The sequence below is a fragment of the Podarcis raffonei genome, chromosome 10 (assembly GCF_027172205.1).
Source record: "Podarcis raffonei isolate rPodRaf1 chromosome 10, rPodRaf1.pri, whole genome shotgun sequence".
Taxonomy (NCBI): Eukaryota; Metazoa; Chordata; class Lepidosauria; order Squamata; family Lacertidae; genus Podarcis; species Podarcis raffonei.
The window spans coordinates 49857850-49877263 of NC_070611.1; the positions used below are offsets into that span (position 1 = coordinate 49857850).

At 42.6% G+C, this 19414-nt stretch overlaps 1 protein-coding gene across 4 annotated transcripts; it reads right to left on the bottom strand.

Moving 5' to 3' along the window:
- Nucleotides 1-262: 262 nt before the first annotated feature.
- HMGXB4 (HMG-box containing 4) lies at nt 263-18915 on the bottom strand. 4 transcript variants are annotated; one of them, XM_053407426.1, is made up of 11 exons: nt 18807-18915; nt 15846-15951; nt 15114-15259; nt 14261-14336; nt 12310-13310; nt 9603-9684; nt 8138-8202; nt 7711-7816; nt 6334-6503; nt 3646-3768; nt 263-1495 (listed from the first exon to the last, which is right to left on the bottom strand). In XM_053407426.1, the coding sequence occupies exons 2-11, from the start codon at nt 15874-15876 to the stop codon at nt 1451-1453; spliced, it is 1845 nt and encodes a 614-aa protein (XP_053263401.1). In that variant the 5' UTR covers nt 15877-15951; nt 18807-18915; the 3' UTR covers nt 263-1450. The 4 variants fall into 4 exon arrangements, with proteins under 4 accessions (XP_053263401.1, XP_053263405.1, XP_053263404.1 ...); XM_053407428.1 differs by lacking the exon at nt 263-1495 and adding an exon at nt 2105-2204; XM_053407430.1 differs by lacking the exon at nt 15846-15951 and having other exon boundaries at nt 18807-18908.
- Nucleotides 18916-19414: the final 499 nt, after the last annotated feature.

The window sequence follows — 19414 nt, forward strand, 5'->3', positions numbered from 1 at the left end:
CTATTGCCATTGTCAATTCCCTACTGGGCTTGAGCCAGCTGGGCGGAATGTGGGTAGGGGCTTTTAAACTGCCAAGACCACCCTAGGGGTCTGAAGACAGAATATGGAATTTGTGGCTAGTCCTGGAACCAAAATTATCCCACTGTCTGCCACTTTTCAGTTTTCTAAATAACAAGTGGCAAGGGAACTTAGGGCAGAATATAAAGTTTTCAATTTTTGTTTCCATCCACCATCCAAATCCCACCGCTACTATTTCCTTCTTGAAAACGGCAGATAAAATGCAATTCTGGCGGGGTATCCAGGTAAAAACACATAGTTCTCGTTTTCCATACATGGTTGATGGAGGGAATTTTTGCTTTCATTATAGCTATATACAGAAATATACAATATAAATTAATCTACTACAGATGCAGTATATGAAAATGTAAATACACATGTTAAAAATGCCACACTTCATCCTAGGTGTGAGGGAAGTGCTTCCTCAAAGAGCAACAGGCACTCAAAGAGCTAAATCCTGTGGCTGGGATAAAGGACCTGCCCTCTCATTGTCTTCCTCTCAGCTAAAAGCCCTTAAATTTCAGCTTAATCACTGCCTCTACAGCACACATTTCAGCACCATGAGAGGAGGACCACGTCAGTTCACTGCTGGTGATAAGCAATTATAAATCAGTATGTGAACTGTAAGGGAGCTGGAGGAGCCCCGGCCCTCAGTCTTTTATGGTGTTACCTTAGGTACTAGTTTTTGAAGGGTACTGGGGGTGGGGGTAGAGAGATAGCAGAGGGGAAGAGAAATTAGCTAAAATCAGGAGGAGTTGAAGGTAGGGCTTGTAGATCCTCCTCTTTAGAATATCCCAGCACAGTTTTAAAATACCACAATCCATTGATTAGTTACAACCTGTGAAAAAGTGATGCAGGCTTTCACTAGGATTTACTACTTATCCATATTAAGAAGCCCTTGTTTCTCCTAAGAATTTGAGAATTCACTCACCACACCTGAATCTGTATTTAGCAATCTACTTACAACTGGAAGATTTAATGAGGATTCCTGGTGCCAGCACAAGCCCTCAGCAAAGCACTATCCCCTCAACTTTCTTTCCCAGCATTATTTTAACAACATGCAAGCCAACCAAACTTCAACCAAACTTGCTTGACTTTTCCAAGTAAAACCAATTCATTAAAAAAAAAAACAACCCAACCATATTAAGGCTAATCTATCAAAATATTTCCCAACTCTAATTGTAGAGACATCCAATCTGAGACAAAACCGATTCCCACAAATTACAGTTGAAACTTTTCATAAAATCAAGCAAAATAGTTACAATTCTATTTTATATATTACAGAGAGAAAAACTCAAAGCCCTATACATTGTCCTCTGGAAGAACTAGGATAGTGTATCTGTACACACTTCAGTTACTTGGCAGCACGTCACTTCCCATTATCCTTTTCCTGTCAGAGTCCAGGCATGATGTATGCAATGTTGTCCAATGTGTTTGACTGGAAAGGTGGCCGGGGGGAGAGAGGGGGAGAGAGAGAGAGAGAAATATTAAATTGAATCAGTATCTTATAAAAAAAACAAGCATGCCTTTGACATTAATGCAGCAGAACAAATGACTTAGGAAAAAACAAACACCTAAAGACATGGCAAAGGTAGACAGAGTGCTTCCTTTGGAGATGCACAAAAGCCTGTGGATCTTTCAGAGGTACTGGGGAATATTTTCATTTGCCCTGGGCTTTGATAGCCATCACTAAGCCAATAAAGAAATATTTCAGCACCAATGATTTTGTGGCACCCAATTCTATAGAAGCCAGGGCCACAACATTTGGCTGGTCTTGGTAGCTGGACTAAAATCTGTGGTCCTCAGGACTTTCAGCACATGAGCAATAAGCTCCATGATGCTTGCAGGGGTTTACTCCCAGGAAACTAGCCCTAAGATTGCAGTTAGGTCCTATCTAATTCACTTCTGAGTAGACAGTAAGACTGGGTCACTGACGGTGTGCTTTATCTTTGCTACTCATAGCCAAAATGGCCACCTTGCCCCCCAGAGCCAAAGGCTTCATACTGATCACAGAGACTCAAAATGGCAAGACTCAGCCCTCTGTGGAACTGGAAAGGGGAACAGATATCTTCCTGTAGTTCTGTTGTAATCTCCAAAGCTCACTGCAAGTCTTAAGAGTTGATCCCCACTGCTTCCTCAACTCCAAGCTGGAGAAGAAAGGACAACGGAACATTCACCATGGTGAGCGAAACTGGACTGATGCTCAGAATTAAGTTTTACTGGTTTTCTGCTTTTTAGCACTGAATGTATTAGCTTGCTGCATTGCGCTTTAATTTTTAACATGGAAGGTGCCTTGAGCATCTTAGAAAAGGCAGGATATGAATATTTAAAATAAATTCAAGACATGTTTTTATAAAATTGCAGTTCTTACATAACACAGCCGCCTGCTGGTAGAAAATATTAACAGCAGGTTGAAGGGACAGCCTTTAATAAATGTTTCAGCTGCCTGGGACAAATGAAGCAACTCTCCACATAATTAGGTGTGCTCCACAGCCAATGTGCTGTGATGGTTAAAGGGTTAGTTTAGAATGGGGGGAGACTTGGGTTCAATTCTCATTAGGTGAACTTGAGCCTGCCACCACCTCTCAGGCTAACCTATCCCACAGGTTTGATTTGATAAGGGGACGGGGGTACCATCTATGTTGCCTTGCATTCATTCAAGAAAAAGTAGGATACGGATACCATATTGTTTTCTAAAATGCACTATCCTCTATTTTTTTTTACTTTACACAAGCTTTCTTTCAATAACAAAATCATTATTTATTTATATTCTACCCCCCCATGAGCTCAAGGTGGCGTACATAGTTTTGCCCCTTCTCATTTAATCCTCACAACAACATCCGAGACTTATGTTAGGCTGAGAGACAGTGGCTAGAAAGGACTCAGGTCCTTTCCAACTCTACAATTCTATGACTGGCCCAGGGTCAACCAGTGAGGTGCAGAGCAGGGCTGGGATTTGAACCCTGGTCTCCTAAGTCCTAGTCCAGCAGTTTAACCACTACACCACACTAGTCCTCTAAATATTCTATTCATATACAATGAATACAAAATCTGGTATGGAGTGTATATTGCATCATCTCACATACAAAAAAGTGTGCTTTGAACACAGGAAAAGGTGGGATTTAAGTGCAACAAGGAAGACATGTGGACACCACCAACAAATTACATAAAAACTGCATGTTCAACCCAGTCAGTGGGTGCTAGTATTGCACCCTCCATATGTTGTAAAGAATACAACTCCCATTGTTACTGACCATTGACCATGCTTGCTAGGGCTGATGGGAGTTGGAGTCCAACAACAGCTCGAAGGCACCACACTGGCTACTCCAGGACTAAAAATACATGATTGTGCAGAAGGGCAGATGGAAAATAAGACAACTTGAATCCTACTAAGTTCAATCAGCCTTTCCTTTCTATAAATTCCTTAAGCTGTGAGAGAAGAGGGTACTAACACAGGAGTATCCTACATATAAAGCAAAGTGCTGAATGTGTGCTACAGTTATGGCAAAAACCATGCCTTTCATGGGCAGAGGGAAGCTGTAAGAAATAGTGTGAGACCTTGGCATTCCAAAACAACACAGAACTTACCAAAACGTGTTTGGGGCAGCCGTTTAGTTCAGGGAGCTGGGACGTCAGGCATGCCAAAGGGCCTAGAGCACAAATGATTGAATCTAGGAGCACAGATAAACTTCCTGATACAGCTACCATACCCTGGGAAGGAAAAAAGGAAGTAGTAGTAAGAGATTTGTCTTGATGTCAGTTTGTTATCTTTGTCTTAGGCCCCGCACAGATTCTCTCATTCTCATGGAGCTGGCAACCCTGATTTGCTTATTGAAGAGCTTGTCAGGAGCTCGTCCTACTCTTGAGTAGGACCCTGGCAGAGACACATGCCCAACTGGCATGTTTTCTCCCTCCTGGTCAATTGTTCGGGAGCTTCAAAAGCTTTCTTCAGCCCGAACATCACAGCAACCAATGCCAACAGACACCAGCACTTAGGGATCCGCAGAGTCTGCGCAGCTCGCGTGACAGACCTCTGCAACTCAGCATTTTGGCTAATCTACTTTATTTACATATAAACACACCCAGAGCACTGCAACATGGCTTCCTGTCTCTCTAGCATCAGACAGCAAAGAGGAAAAGAACAAAGGACAATAGTCCCACTTCATGGAACACAGTAACACAAACATCCTGTCTCCGTCACTTCCCACTCTGTGGAGTCAAAACATACACCGTCATGTGAAAGACAACAATCCCATGACTGCAATCACGGAGCAAGAATTCTAACAGCGCTCTTCCCTTAGCAAAGATGAAGCTCAAATGCAGGAATGAAGGAACAGAGATGGAAGATATACTTTCTCATTTTTGAAGTTATTTCTGGCCACTTCTACTCAACACACCATGGCTGCAACCCTGCGCCCTATGTCTAAAGCACCAGGCAGAATGATAAATATGGGAGTGCAGCAGATGACAAAGCAGCTTTGCCCAAGATACCAGTAAGGTGCTCCCACCTTGTATTTCCTTACTGTGATGCTTAAATGTTTGATGTGCTGCTGCTGTGCACTGTACCTGGAAGCTTCCATATAGTCATCATGACTACAAGCCACAAATTAATGGCTATATGAGGGGTTGGAAAGCCTTTCCAGCTCAAGGGTTTCATTCTGTTCAGGGAGGGGCAGGGGACACATTCTAGCAAAGGGCAGAACAATTAATGTAAATCTTATATCTGTACAAGAGGCTGGTTTTTTTGAAACTCCCCTCAAGTGCCCGTCCAGGCAAGCAAGCAAAAGTCATTCTCAGAATTCAAGGACTCATTCCAGCCAGACAAAAACAAGCAAGAAGTCTATCAAGCAGGGCTGGTGAGAGGCATCGCCGGGGAAGAGGGTGTATGGCTGGGGAGAGTCCCAAGATTCATGGACAGGACTGGAGGGTTGCATTTGGCCCCTGGGCTTAAGCATCCACACCCCTGGGCTATGTTAAACTTCCATGTTCAGAGGCAATAGATCTCAGTTTCATATCCTAGCAGGGTTTCCCAAACTTGGGTATCCAGCTCTTTGTTTTTGGTCTGCAACTCCCACCATCCCTAGCTAGCAGGACCAGTGATGATGAGAATTGTAGTCCAAAAACTGCTAGAGACCTAACTTTGGCGAAACCCTGTCTTATACTAAGAACATAAGAGGAGCCTGTTGAATCAGGCCATTCTGGTCTCTATTCAGTGTCCAACCACATACCCATGAGAAGCCCAGAAACAGGGCCTGACTGTAGCAGAAGTAAGTTGGAAACAAAAAAATCACCTGAAAGCAAAAAGTAAATAAATAAAGAATACAAATAAAGGGAAATGTACTCAGGAATTGTATACCCAGACACGAAATGTAGTTAAAACTAGTAAATGAGGGTAAAATCAATTTGGGTGGATTGTTACTTCAAGCTACTTTACAATGCAAGAGCTTTTCACTCTTAATGGATTCATCATTTCAGGGCAAACTGTTTGGGTAGCTGCCAAAATCCCCATTTGGGCATTTTAATTTAATGTCATTAGCAGTAATGCAGGGCGTGTCATCTTGTTCTGCACAGGCAGTCATCCCAGAATGATGCCATGAAATGGCTGCGGGTAGTTTGTATAATAGACTAATGTGATCAACAGTTTCCATCTAATCCCTCAAACGCAGCAGTAGCCAAGCAAGAGCTGTGTCTTATATGTATTTTGGAAAACATTTATTCTGCTTTATATATATAAACCTTAGTTCAACCAAACATCTTGACATAGAATTGGAAACCATGAGATTTTTTTTAAAAAAATGATAGCAACTCAGGAATGAAGCTTGCTTAACCTGCAAAAGTGGAGTCTTGATACAGTGGTACCTCTACTTACGAACACAATTTGTTTTGGGGTGCCATTTGCACCCCAAAAAGTCCGTAAGTAGAGTGTCGCTACTGCGCGTGCGTGATACAGCACTTATGCGCGAAGCACGCAGCTTCTGTGCATGTGGCGAACCCGGAAGTAAACACTTCGGGTTTGCTGCATTTGTAACCTGAAAAGCTGCAACGTGAAGCAAACGTAACACGAGGTATGACTGTACACAAATAAGAGCCCTTGGAGCAAAGTTCCAGCGAGTGGTGTACACACTCGTTCAATGTGGCACTGAATGCAGTATGCAGAATAGGCAAACTTGTTCAATTCAGCTTATTCCAACTAGTTATCTGAACTTTGTGAATAAAATAGCTCTGTTGTTTAAAAATGAAATGACTACATTTGTGTGCGAAGGTTCCTGTACTTACCTCTGTCTCCTGAAGCCTGTGGCCAATAAGACTTAGAGATTCACCCAGCAATTGCAGATGTGCAGCTACATCTATGGGATCCGTTTCAGGAACTTTGACAGGTGATGCAGATAGCACTACAGTGCTAGATGGAGACTTCTTATGGGGCGAAAGTGCCCCTGTTAGAGAAGCTGACAACAGAAAGTAAAAAACTTATTTCTGCATTTTCCATACTATGAAAACTCTGCATCAACTGCAAAGTTTACATAGCCAAACTGTATGGCCATAGAAGTTCAGCCCACACTATTTCTTTAACTTACTTTATTTTTAATGCAGTTTTATTTATTTATGAATCATCTCTTACATTTGGCTCTAGCTGATTCACAAACATACCACAAAACAGCTAAAAAATAGTCTTCAAAACAGTACAAAAAGCAAAAGATAGGTGTTCATTTTTTACTGTTTTTAAACCTTTTCATCCAGAGAGAGAAGCTTGTTGAAACAAAAATGTGTTCAATTGTTTTGAAGCTAAAGTAGCAACAGTCTTAAGGAAACTGAGAATCAGTCTGTCCTTAATTATTCAGGTTTCACATTGTTGGCCTAATTTGTACAGATCTATTGGGAATTTGCTCCAACAGCATTTTTTGAGCAGCTTTATATTCGGTACCATATACCACACGTGGAATAACTTTCCCCAGAAAGATCTTTTAAGTGCAGATCTTAGATTAACTCCTGAAAGCAAGCATAGTTTAATATGACCTTACTTATAGGTTTGGAAGTCCTGTGGATACCCAGGTATGATTTTGATTAAACTGCATTCCTTAATATTTAAAGTCCTTAAAGTATTCCAAATTACAGTGGTACCTCTTTTAAGAACTTAATTCATTCTGGAGGGTCGTTCTTAACACGAAACCGCTCTTAACCTGAGGTACCACTTTAGCTAATGGGGCCTCCCGCTGCGCGATTTCTGTTCTCATCATGGGGCAAAGTTCTTAACCCGAGGTACTACTTCCGGATTAGCAGAGTTTGTAACCTGAAGTGTTTGTAACCCAAGGTGTTTGTAACCCGAGGTATCACTGTAGTATTACTGTCTGTGTATGTGGCCTAGGCCTTTTATCAAACAAAGTAAGTTTTGTTTTAGCATAGTTCAAAGGTAGATGTTCTTTTTTTTCAAAATGAAAAGAATTCAAAATCTTAAAAGGGTCCCTCATACTAAGCATCTGCATAAAGCAACATGGAGGGTCTGCCATCAAAAACTGTGTGGGATAAATACTGAGGATCTTTGAAGATCCTGGATTACACACACACTCATAATGGACTAACAGACACCCTCGTCTTACACTTGAACAGCCTCATTTTAAGAATGGCATGGAAGAAACAGTGGAATATAGAGGTTACCTTTCAGTTTTGGTGCACCCTCTGATGAGGTTGCTTTCCTCTTCACTGTTGTAGCCTCTGCTTTATTCTGCTTGTGTTGCAAATACTGCGCCTTCTGCTTCCAAACCTGCAAAGAATAGGGAAAACAAAACTAGTGTTAAAAAAGGCAACATCAGCTGCCCAACCATACAGATGGAGCAATTGTAAAACAGGATGTCTGGTCAAGTGTGTGTGTGTGTGTGTGTGAGAGAGAGAGAGAGAGAGAGAGAGAGAGACAGAGAGAATATCAATACCAAACATTTCCCATTCGCAAGCAGGAGTAGGTGATATGCAATACACAGATTTGGAAGGTAATAAATTCAAGAACCATGGTGGCAGTATTCCAGGACCAAGTCAGTTTTCTGCCTACACGTGTCATTTTCTGTACAAATGTTTATCAGATATTTACCAGCTTATCTTTCTCCGGAAGCTGCTTCCAAACTTCTGCCAGCTTTTTGCTCAGATCACCAAAATCTAACGGGAAAACAGGGAAAGTAAGCCATTCAGAGAAAAGCAGAGATTTTCTGTGTACATTCAGTTAACTACTTGAACCGTTATAGGACTCATTGTTTACAATACATACGATGCTAAAATATCTCATTATTGTCTGCATACATGGAAAAACAATCCATGGAACAGTTGCAAAAACATCACAGCGAGGAATTTGAGCAAGAACATAAGAAGAGCCCTGCTGGAACATACCAGAGACCTAGCTAGCCCACCTCTTTCCCCCACAGGGGCCAACTACATGCCTATGGAAAGCCCACTAGGAGGACATAAGTACAGCACCACTCCCACTTTTGTTCCCCAATGAACAATATTTAGAGGTATACTGATTCTGGAGGTATCACACAGCCATCATGAAAAGTAGCCTTATTTTCTATGAATTTGTCTAATCCCCTTTTTTAAAGCTCTCTTACATTAGTGGCTGGTCTAGTCCATCCCACACAATGTTGTAATGCATGTTACATGGTCAGGATTTGGGACAAAAAGTGGAAAGGAGCAGGAGCCAAGAAATTCAGAATTTTATGCTTGGGAGGATATGTGACAGCAGAATGGAAGGTAATTTCTACCGCTATGCATATATGTGGCATTTAATCCTGTCATCTACCCAGAGAAAAAATATTGTACGCCTGCCTACCCTCCAAGTATTCACAATTTAAATGCTAACATGTTTGTTCCTAGCAAGGGTGCTAATCATTTTTGGTTTATGACATAAGCCACAATTGCCCGTTTCTAACAGGGATCTGGAGGTCTGATATGGTTGTGTTTCTTAAGTTTGAAAAAAACCCACACCCTTCAGTCCCTTTACATGGAGTTCTGCAGAGGAGACAAGTATGCTGATCTAGACTCCCCAAGCTCCAAAAGTCATGTGCACAGAGCCATCTTGAATCCAAGGACTTTTGAATGCCCTACTTGATAATCACACCTTGACCAAGCAGTGAAGAATGGCATTTGCATTACAACCCTTAGTGCCATTTTTATTTCTGCTGCCACTTTAATACCAAAGAGACGGCCCAGAATGATTGGTTATATGCTTTCTGAAAAAGTGTATCGCCCAGATTCATAATGGGAACACAGAGCCTTCGCTGGAGCAGGCAGAGTTCTTTCAAACATTTAAACATTTCTTCTCCGCAGCTTGTGCTTTCGTTTTGCAGGGGCCCAATGGGCAGGATCCAACATCATGCCAGTAAAGATGCCAGGCATCCCCCGACCTATCTCTCCCCTGCCTCTCCTTTCCAAAAGGTCCCCCAATTCTCTGGAGCAGATTTTAGGGATATAGAGGTGGGCTGCAGGGGGAAAGAGAGAAAGAGAAGTGCAGTGTGTCCAAGCGGGATGCCACAGCTGGATATCTCCCAAACCACTTCTATTACCTATTCCTGGATGCTCAGCCACAATGTTCACACGATACTCTTTACAGAATACTTGGTAGGCAGACATGTTCTTCTTCTTTGGCTAATCAGGAAGAGGAAAAAGAAAGCAAGAAGTTTATGTTGGAATATGTTGTAAAATATTCAAGCTCTTTTAGAAATCCCCAAAGAAAATAATCTCCTGGTGCATTCTCTTAGACAAGTTAGAAGTGGGTTAATTTCAAGCTGAGTTTTTGTATGATGTATGTTATTTAGCTACTTATATTCTTACTCAGTCCTTGAGGTCATTGTTGGAGACCTCTCTGCTGAGTGGCAGTGCCAAATGAGACCCAGAGGATGGAAATGAAAGAGAAAGTATTCTCTGTGGCAGCACTGCATCATCTTTCTCAGAAAGGCATGCCCGGTGCATACTTGGTAACCTTTTCAGTACCAGGCAAGTACTCTTTTATTTTCCCATGCTTTTTAATGGATTTTTAATCAGTAGATTGCTTAGCATCAAGGTTATTTATATCAAAAAGAAAAAAAAGTCAATGTAAGTCTGATTTAAATCAAGTTTCCTACTGATACTTCTTCCTATTTCCTAAACAATGGTGGGAATCTGACTATTAACACATGTTAATTTACAACTAAGCAATACCATTTGTTGTTACTATTTTTAATGCATTTTTACAACTTATATATACATCATACAATATTCATCATTTATCTCTTATCTTCAGACTTCCCAGTCCATCTCTCTCCAGGGCATTCTAGATAGTCTTTTGTCAGCTGTATATTCTATTATTCCACCCATTCCTTTAGTTAGTGTGTGTCTTCCTTTAATTAGTGTTATCTGCTGCTCATATGTGTTCATTCCTACTTGTAGGTTAAATTGACTATTATACCCTCTAAGATACTCTTCAAAGCACTTCCACACATCTTATCTGTGACTCATTCTTATTTCTTAATTTCACAGTTACTCATTCTGTGTATTCTATCAATTTATTCTGCCAAATTTCTTTTGTATCTTTCTTTCAATTTTTTTGGATATACTACTCTAGCTGCGGCAATCATAAACAATACCATTTAAACCACTCTTTCTTACAACTAGGCCTTGCATCGCTTTGTGGTGTAGTGGTTAAGAGCGGTAGATTTGTAATCTGGGGAACCGGGTTCGCTTCCCCGCTCCTCCACATGCAGCTGCTGGGTGACCTTCTTTGAAGTCTCTCAGCCCCACTCACCTCACAGAGTGTTTGTTGTGGGGGAGGAAGGGAAAGGAGAATGTTAGCCGCTTTGAGACTCCTTCGGGTAGTGATAAATTGGGATATCAAATCCAAACTCTTCTTCTTCTTCCACTGTTCCTTCTCTACGGACAGCTAGAATGTATTTAACCCCATCCCATATAGACCATCTTGGCTATGAGTCCTGGAAGACTTGCTCCCTGCCTTGCAGGCCTTTGTCTACCTGGCCTGGGAGGACAGGGCTGTGACTGACTCCTGCTACAAAAGCTGAGGCTGCTGAACAGAATCTTGGACTGAGGCATTGTTTAAGTGGTTTTTTTTTGGGGGGGTGTTGCTGTTAATTTTTTGTATCTTTATTTTGTATCTTATGAGTTATGTGGAAATGGTTCAATTTGGTTGTATACTTTTTGATGTCTTGTTTACTGTTTATGACTACTTTTGCCAGTAATTTTTTTATGTTGTAAAGCATGGCTTGAGTGTGGTTTAACTTTAGAAACGCAGCATACAAGTAAAATAACGGATTAGCTGATATTAGGTCTTACAATAAGCCCCATAACAGCAAACAAAGTTAAGTATGGGGATATACTGCACAGTGGGCATTTTTGTTTTCTCTTCTTTCCAGTATGGATCTTCTCTGCTTCACTCTTACCTTGATAGGTAGACGTCTGATAGGTACCGGGCAGACTACAGCAATTTATTTTCATTAGGTTAAATTGATATGCCTATGTTTGGCAGGTAGAGTATACATGTTCATATTTCAGAAAGGATCCAATTGGTTTTTCATTTACATAAAAGCCTTTTTTCAAACTCAGTGTGGGCTATATCTCACTACACCATGACTTAGTATTATTAATTTCCATGGGTATACTCTGCATAACTTAGTTGGACAGCATCCTGTATGGTAGAGACATTAATTGAATTTAGACATTTACTGTAGGGCCAGTGTTCGAAACTCCCATTGTTCTAGTTGCATTTTGTGACAGGGAATTTCATTTTTTTGTGCAGTTTGAGGTTTTGCTTTTACAAGTTTCAATGCCTATTTGTATTTAACTTTTATTGATTTGTATCTGGTGTGCTGTGTTTTATATTGCAATTTTAAAGTTTCTTATTTTATTCTGCAATTGTTTTGCTATTCTCATTGTATTTTATCAATGTTTATATACATGACTCAAAGAGCTTCAGCTACTGGGCAGTACAGGGCTGCCATCAATGAATAAAATAGCTACTTCTACCAGCTACTTTTACCTAAATATTTCTAAAGCAGAAACCAATTTGTTTCAATGTTAAGCACATTCGGGGGGGGGGGGGGAGAAGTGTACTCCTTTAGAGTGTTTCTGCTTATCTGCAGTTCAGAAAGACAACAATCAAGATAATTTATATATTTGGTTCCTATTTCTGAAGTTAACAAAACTGCAAAGAACAGTCTAGAGCCCTCTATTTTGGGAACAAAAGTCCTCAGCATTTCTAATCACCCACTTTTTCCTTTTTACCTTTTCTTTGTCCATTTTTTCAACCTTCTCCTTTTCTTCTTTCTTCTTCTTCTTCTCACTCTGGCCATCTGTATGGAATACAGGTGGCGGTGGTGGAGGAGGAGGGGCAGGAACGGCAAACTGCGCACTGGTTGGAGAGACTGGGAGTGGAGCTGTTACTTCTGCTACTGCCAGTGAAGGGGAAAGCCCGGAAAGCCCAGAACTCTTCTTGGATTTGGAATGCTTCTTTTCCTTGTGTTTCTCCTTGTCCTTCTTCTTTTTGCTCTTCTTTGATTTCTTCTTCTTCTTTATCTCCCGGTACGAATCATCAATTACTAGCTCTCCAGCTTCCAGTTCACCTCCAGAGGAGGAACCTGATTCTGCTTGTGGTTCCAGGCCTGAAAGCTCAAATTCACTGCTTTGGCCTTCAGGGAAGAGGGGTGTGTCTGGGCTAAAGCTCTCAGCAGCTGGAGAGGGATGCGGCTCCTTCTCCAGTGGTTTGTGCTTCTTTCGGGATGATTTCGAAAAGCCGTGCGAATCATGACTTGGGAGAAATGATCCCTGTTCGTCCCGAGCTGACTTCTTAGAGGATTTCTTTGTGGCTGATGGATGTGGAAAGGGCTCCTCCGTTGTGCTTCCCCCCTTCTCCTTAGGTGAGAGGATGAGTTTCATCTTTAAGCCATCAGGTTCACGCAAGGTCAACATTTCAGTGTTCACGTAGGGGGGCTTCACCTTTTTGGACTTGTGGAAAGTACTTTCATCCAAGGACAGGTCACTGCTACTGCCACTCAGTTTTTTCTTGTGGTGTTCCTTCTTGCCTTCTGAATGGCCAGAGGCAGAGAGTGAAGAATGAGATGACTTTTCAGATGTTTTCTTCGAGGACTTGGAGCTTGTGGCCAAAGGTGAGGTGATGGCCTTAAGCAGATCCATGGCAGTGTCAGCAGAGGGTTGGCTTGTCACTACTTTTTTCCTCTTCTTTGCAGACGATTCCAAAGGCAGGGATAACTCAAATGAAGAAAGTTCTGAAAGAGTTCAGAGAAGAAGGGTCAATGGAAGTATACCCAACAACAAACCCATCTTCACTTGCACAGCATCATAACTTCACGGCCTCATGTCCGGGTGAAGATATTCGGTCTTGAACTGCTAAGAGCTATCCTACTGTAAATCAATTTTGGTTTATAAATCAGTGAGGCCAATTGGTGAGGCTGAAATATAAGGACACATTGGATTTTAAGAGGCTATTTTGTTTCTGGTGTATTCAGTAATGGTTGGCAGCTCTTACCTGACCTGTGAGTGGTGTCAGTGCAATGTTCTGGGAGAGGGGAGGTGGCAGTGATAAACAAACACACTGACAGCTGATCTTGCCTCTTCTCCTATTGGTAAGCCAGTGACACCTGTGATGGGAGGCCAGGCATGAAAGTCGACTTACAAATAAGTTGGTGAGGCTTATTTGACAGCAACGCAAAACCAAGCCTCGACCAAGCCCTGTGGAATACCCTGCCAATAGATTCAGCAGTGCCTTCCGTTTCAACCTTTAAATGCCTGCTGAAAACCCTTCTATTCCACCAGGCTTATTCAAGCAATTCAGAATGCCTATTTCCATAACAGTTAGCTGATTTCTGACTTTTAAATTTTATTTGTTGTTTATTGTATGGTCTTATGTGTGACTGTTGTAAGCTACTCTGATAGTATTTATGAACAGTGGTATATAAATATTTTTATAAGTAAATGGAAATAAATTAGCTGTCAAGTGAATATGCAATATATACAGCTGCCTCCCTTTCACTGATTGGCCTCTCCCTTATCTTATCTTTAGACTGGAAGCTTTGTAGGAAAGGACCTGGCCTCTCACTTTACCTCCAGGAAGCACAAAGCCTGTTGGCAGAACCTTAGAAGTACAAATTGAACCTTAAAATCACCGCTCAACTTTTCTCCTTTGTCATATCCCTTCCTATGTTGCTTCCACTCTTACCTCTGTAATAGTACTCATTGGAGTGCTTCCTCTTCTTCTTATAAGCGTCTGTCCCCAGCAAGAAAATGTCACTTTCCTGCAAAAGAAGATAACAGCATTTTGGAAAGAAGAAAAAGAACCAAGTAATGAAGGCATATACATAATCATTTCTAATACAGATGATCATAGAAGTCACATTAGCTAACAAATATGCTCTCTATGGCATGGCATTTCTGTGCTTTGAAACAGAAGATGGTCTGAGTTGCTATGTGAAATTTAGAAATGATACTCGCAAGAGAAAGCAGAACTTCCCTGTTTAAGAGCGGAAAACAACTTTTCCAAGCTGAAAATTTAGAAAAAAACAAACGCAAAGCTCAAATAATCACCTCTAGACTAATAGGAGAGATTTCAGGTCAAAAGGAAAGGAAAAGCTGTCTGTGTTAACATCCCCAGGGAATTGAATGAGATAGATCACACCTCATTATTTTTCAGGCTACCTGCAGAATCAGGCAAACAACAACATATCAGTTTGCATTCTGCAACAATATAATGATGACCTATGCATCCAAAAGAATAATTTCTATTCTGTAATGATCATTCAATCTCTAATTCAAACAGCAGTTTAAGATGAGTGGATGATAAAAAGTTACATTCATCTCATCCTATTTTTTAGAAGAAGGGGATACCATTTTATTAAACTTTCTAAAATAGGGAAATAGTCTGATTTCTACATCTGTTTCTATAACCCCAAGAATCCTGTTCTCTCATTTCTCTTAATGTGGCATTTACTACCAAGACAGCAGTCCAAATTGGGTGGGAGAGAGGCAAAGTTGGACTGGCAAGCTTTTCTCATTCTCTTCTCAGACTCTCTTACCTTCAGCCTCTTCTGTGAATTCTTCCTGACCTGAGCAGCTATCTCCTCCTCTTCTCGAAGAAGGTCCTTGTAGGAACGTTTCTTTTCTCGCTGGGTTCTGCCAGCTACTAGTCCCACACCATCAATTCGGTCACTCTCTAAGCAGTCTGAAGGAGGAAATACTGGCGTGGTCAGAAATAATCAAGGCACGCTCTCACAACTGTCACTGTGGCCAAAGATAAAACACAATGCACAAGAGGAAGCAAGCAGTCACATACACACACATACACACAATCTACTCACTACTGTAAAGCACTGCCCCAAACCTTTAGGGAAATGCTTTAGGCTGCCGTATCAAAGGCTGAAGTTTTATTCCTACTCTTGGGTTTTCCCCCCTTGGATAGCAAGAACTGAAAAGGCTTCTCAGCCAAATGAGGACCTAGGCATCAGTGTTGTGCTGTGTTGAAGGTCTGGATCCAGTCCCCAATCCAATTATAATTCTACGGAGCTGACAAGGGTTAGGAAGTGTTGCTTGTGGCCAAGCCTGATAAAAATTAATCAGCACTTTGGAGCTTGTGAGACTCATGTTTCAACCCAGGTACACTTAACTTTCTGAGTACAAGGGAGGGATCTGGAATGCTGCAGAAACCCAATCCATGCAGGACACTGGCTTTCTTTCTTAGTCTCTCACTCCACGGACTGGGGGGGTTGTACTTTCCTCGTAACACCTCTCAGACTATGAAACAATCCTACCTTCTTTTTTCTTGGAGTCATCATAAGCCATGGTGGTCCTGCAGGGGCCTGGGAATGTGTTGCCACGCCTGGGCTCCTTCCCCCGTTCCCGTCTACAGGACAAGGTCTAAGAAACAGAGAATGAGAATAACCCTCCCATAAAGTGGAATCATAATGCAGAAAGGGACTGAATGAAGATTTTTTTTAAAGAATGAAATGGGAAGCAGGAGGGTGAAGTGGTGTGCCTTCTCAGCAGTTTATCTTTATCCTCCAGACATTCCAAGGCTTGGAGAAAGATCCCAGATTCAGCACAGTTTGGTTTAGGTGATTTTCATGTTAAAAGGCAGGAGAGGAATGTTTTTCAAGGTGAGAACCAAGCCTCTGTTCCACTAGTTTTAAACAGATTAACACCATGTGATCTTTTCAATGAAACACAAGGACAGTGACCAAATAACTATATTGGGCTTTTGTATTGTTACAATATGTTCAGGGTGAGTACTGTATTGAATCCTGCATTTTTTAAAGGAAAGTGTGTAAGAGCCATGGAGGTGAGGGAATGAGAGTTTTATAATCTCTTATTCTAGGATAAAGTGAATTGACTGGAGAGAAGAATTTAATTTTTCAGTCCTGTGTGATGTTCAATGATATCAAACTTTAGAGGCTAGTGATGGTGCAGCAATAGTAGGCTTTAGTCCTATTATTCCCACAGGTGTTGTTCAGAGTACCAAACTGGGGAAGGAAAAGGGAAGGAAAAGGAGGAGAAAGAGAGAAGACTGAAAGAAGCAGTCCTTTTTCCAGGGCCTCTGCAGCATTTCCAGTCTATGTCACCTCAGATGCTCAGGATTTCCCCAACCTGCCTCAGGAAGGATACTGATTCAGGAAGTGGGGCACTTACTATTTCTGTTCTTGAATAATGCTTTATCCCCCTTAAAATGACAGACATGCAATATCTCTCAAAGCATAGTTGTGCGGTTTTTATTTTGAGTCTCACAATAATTTAAAAAGATTCAGCTCCTGAATAAACATGATATCCCCTGTATAAACCATTTGAATTTTGAATGCATTTATACACAGCTGTCATAAAAATGCTGAATTAAAGCATAGGTTCTTAAAAAGGGGGAGTTTTGACCTCCTTATAGTAATGTATTTGACAAATAATACAAAAATACAAGAAGTTAACCAATGTCAGCTGTTAGAGATATTAATGTAAACTAGTGGGTTAAGTTCCTGAAGAATATTTCAACCTGTGAATGGAATATTTCATCTGATGAAGAAGACTTTGAAGAAAAGTTATCTGCATATTAGAATTCCCTCATTAATTGTTTATGATGCATTCCTAGCAAATTCACTAACAGAATAAAGGGAGCTCAGAAACCTTGCTTTTGCATATAAGCTAGAAAACAAGCCTCTGTTTCTTCATGTACCGTACTCAAAGGTCAGGCCTCACACAGACAATCATACAATAAGCTGTAACTCAGCAGAATTGGTCCCTGTACAAAACAGGGCTCCCCGGTTATAAGCAGAAAGGACTGGACGATTTACAGGATTGACAACTCAATTCTATAGATACTTATTTAGCAGTAGGTGGGCTTGAACAAAGTAGGATTTACTTCTGAGTAAACACTTGGAGGAGGACGCTGCAAGTTCTGTAAAAATGGGTGTTCATGAACAGCACTTGCAAGTTACCTCTCAAGTGATTTTAACAACCCCAAGCAATTTAATTTTGTTACATCATGCAACCATCTTTCATAGGAATACTTCTGAGGCTTCCAACTTGCCAGTAGTGGATAGGCTATCAAGCATTTAACTACAATGGTTATCAGCAACAGTTTTAAATGGCATGGTGCCTGGAGGAGTGGTATACCACAGGCAGTACGGGAACAGTATCGCCCAGACGATGAAGTCCACACAGGCGTTGGTTATTTATGTGAAGAAAGGCATCCACCCATTACTCTACTGCAAGGGACTTACGAAGTCGCATGGTTTTATAAGATCAGAAACGGGCAACTTATGTTTCCAACGTTATTCTCCTAACAGCTCTACTGTATTTGTTCATACGTCTGGGTTAGCTCAGTTGGCAGAGCATGAGACTCTTAATCTTGGGGACATGGGTTCGAGCCCCAGTTGGGCAAAAGATTCCTGCATTACAGGGCTGTTGGACTCTTGGTCCCTTCCAACTCTACAATTCTACTAGCAAGCGTCTGAATATTAGGGCCAGCAGATGCTTCTTATTTCCTGACACCCAAGCCCTTGTGGAGCACCACAGCCCATGCAGCAAGTCCTGGGCCAGCTCTTTACTCTTGACCTGGAGCCCAACCATGCCCTGCTGCTTTCTTCTGGCCGGGTCAATGCCTGCATTTCTCCCCCATTCAGCACCAGCCTGCCACCATCCCATTCATTCATTCATTCATTCTGGGCATCCAATCGAAGCTCCACAAAGGCCACCAAGTTCGGAGCCCGGCAGCGGAGCACATTCCGGCTTGACACCACAGAAGGATGCCAGAGATCCAGGAACAACAACACCCCTTTTGTCTGGGGAAATCAAATAAAGTAGTTTTAAGAAGTAGGGAGGATCGTTTCCATCGCTCCCGACAAAGGACAATGCCTCGATTATTATCGCCCCAGTGGCCGGAAAACAGCAGCGGGCGGAGCCTGCGGGCCGCTGCACGGAGCAGCAGCCGAACCCAGAGCTGGCAAGAGCAGCGGCCAAGCCCGCGTCGCCGGCCGCTTCCTCACCTGCGGCTGCTGTTGCTGCTGCTACCCATTTCTGAACTGCACCTGGTCCAAGCGGCGCAGCGACGCCCTCTGTCGGCAAACCCCGCTCGCCCCCGGGCTGCCCAGGCGCCACGCCCACTGCGCATGCGCATCCGCCCCTCGAGGGGGTGGGGGCAAGGACCCCGCGCGACCCCTTTCCCGCCTCCTCAGTTTGAACTGGCCCCGGCCGTTGGCCGCCCTGTGGCCCCTCGCCCTTCGCGCGCTCACCCCAGGCGGGCTTCAGAAGCCTCCGGAACGGGGAGGAGGGATTTGTCGACGCAGCGAGTGGCGGCGGGCAGATAACGGAGCGACCTGCCCCCTCCCGGCAGAAGGTTGCCTTCCCTCCCCCGCGGCGGAAGGGGGTGGGGGAGCGGCCAGCCTCAGATCGCCTCGCCGCTTCGAGCGGCCGCCATCTTGGTGTGGGAAAGGGACGCCCGCCAGTTTCAGCCGCTAAGGCGAAGCAGCCGAGCGCCGAGCTCCTCCGCTCTCGACGCCGTTAAGAGAGCAGAGGCTGGAACCTGGCGCCGAGTGTATCGATTTGCCAGGTGTTTGGGCTTCTGCGAGCTAAGTACAAAAGCCGGTGCTCAGGATGCTATCGAGCGGCGGTTCTAGGACCCTTTTGAGTTGCGATTTTTATTCTTCTTCAGAAAATAATAAAAGCAAATGTATATCTGAATCTGGGGAGCCTGCAGTTCAATCCTAGGCATGCCTGCTCGGAATCAAGTCCCCGTATATGTACAGAAATGGGACTTTCCCCCCTAGGTTTTGTGCAGAATTTCGGTAACTACAGTTGAATACAGTGGAATTTGCTTCCTAGTAAACCTGTGTAGCGTTGC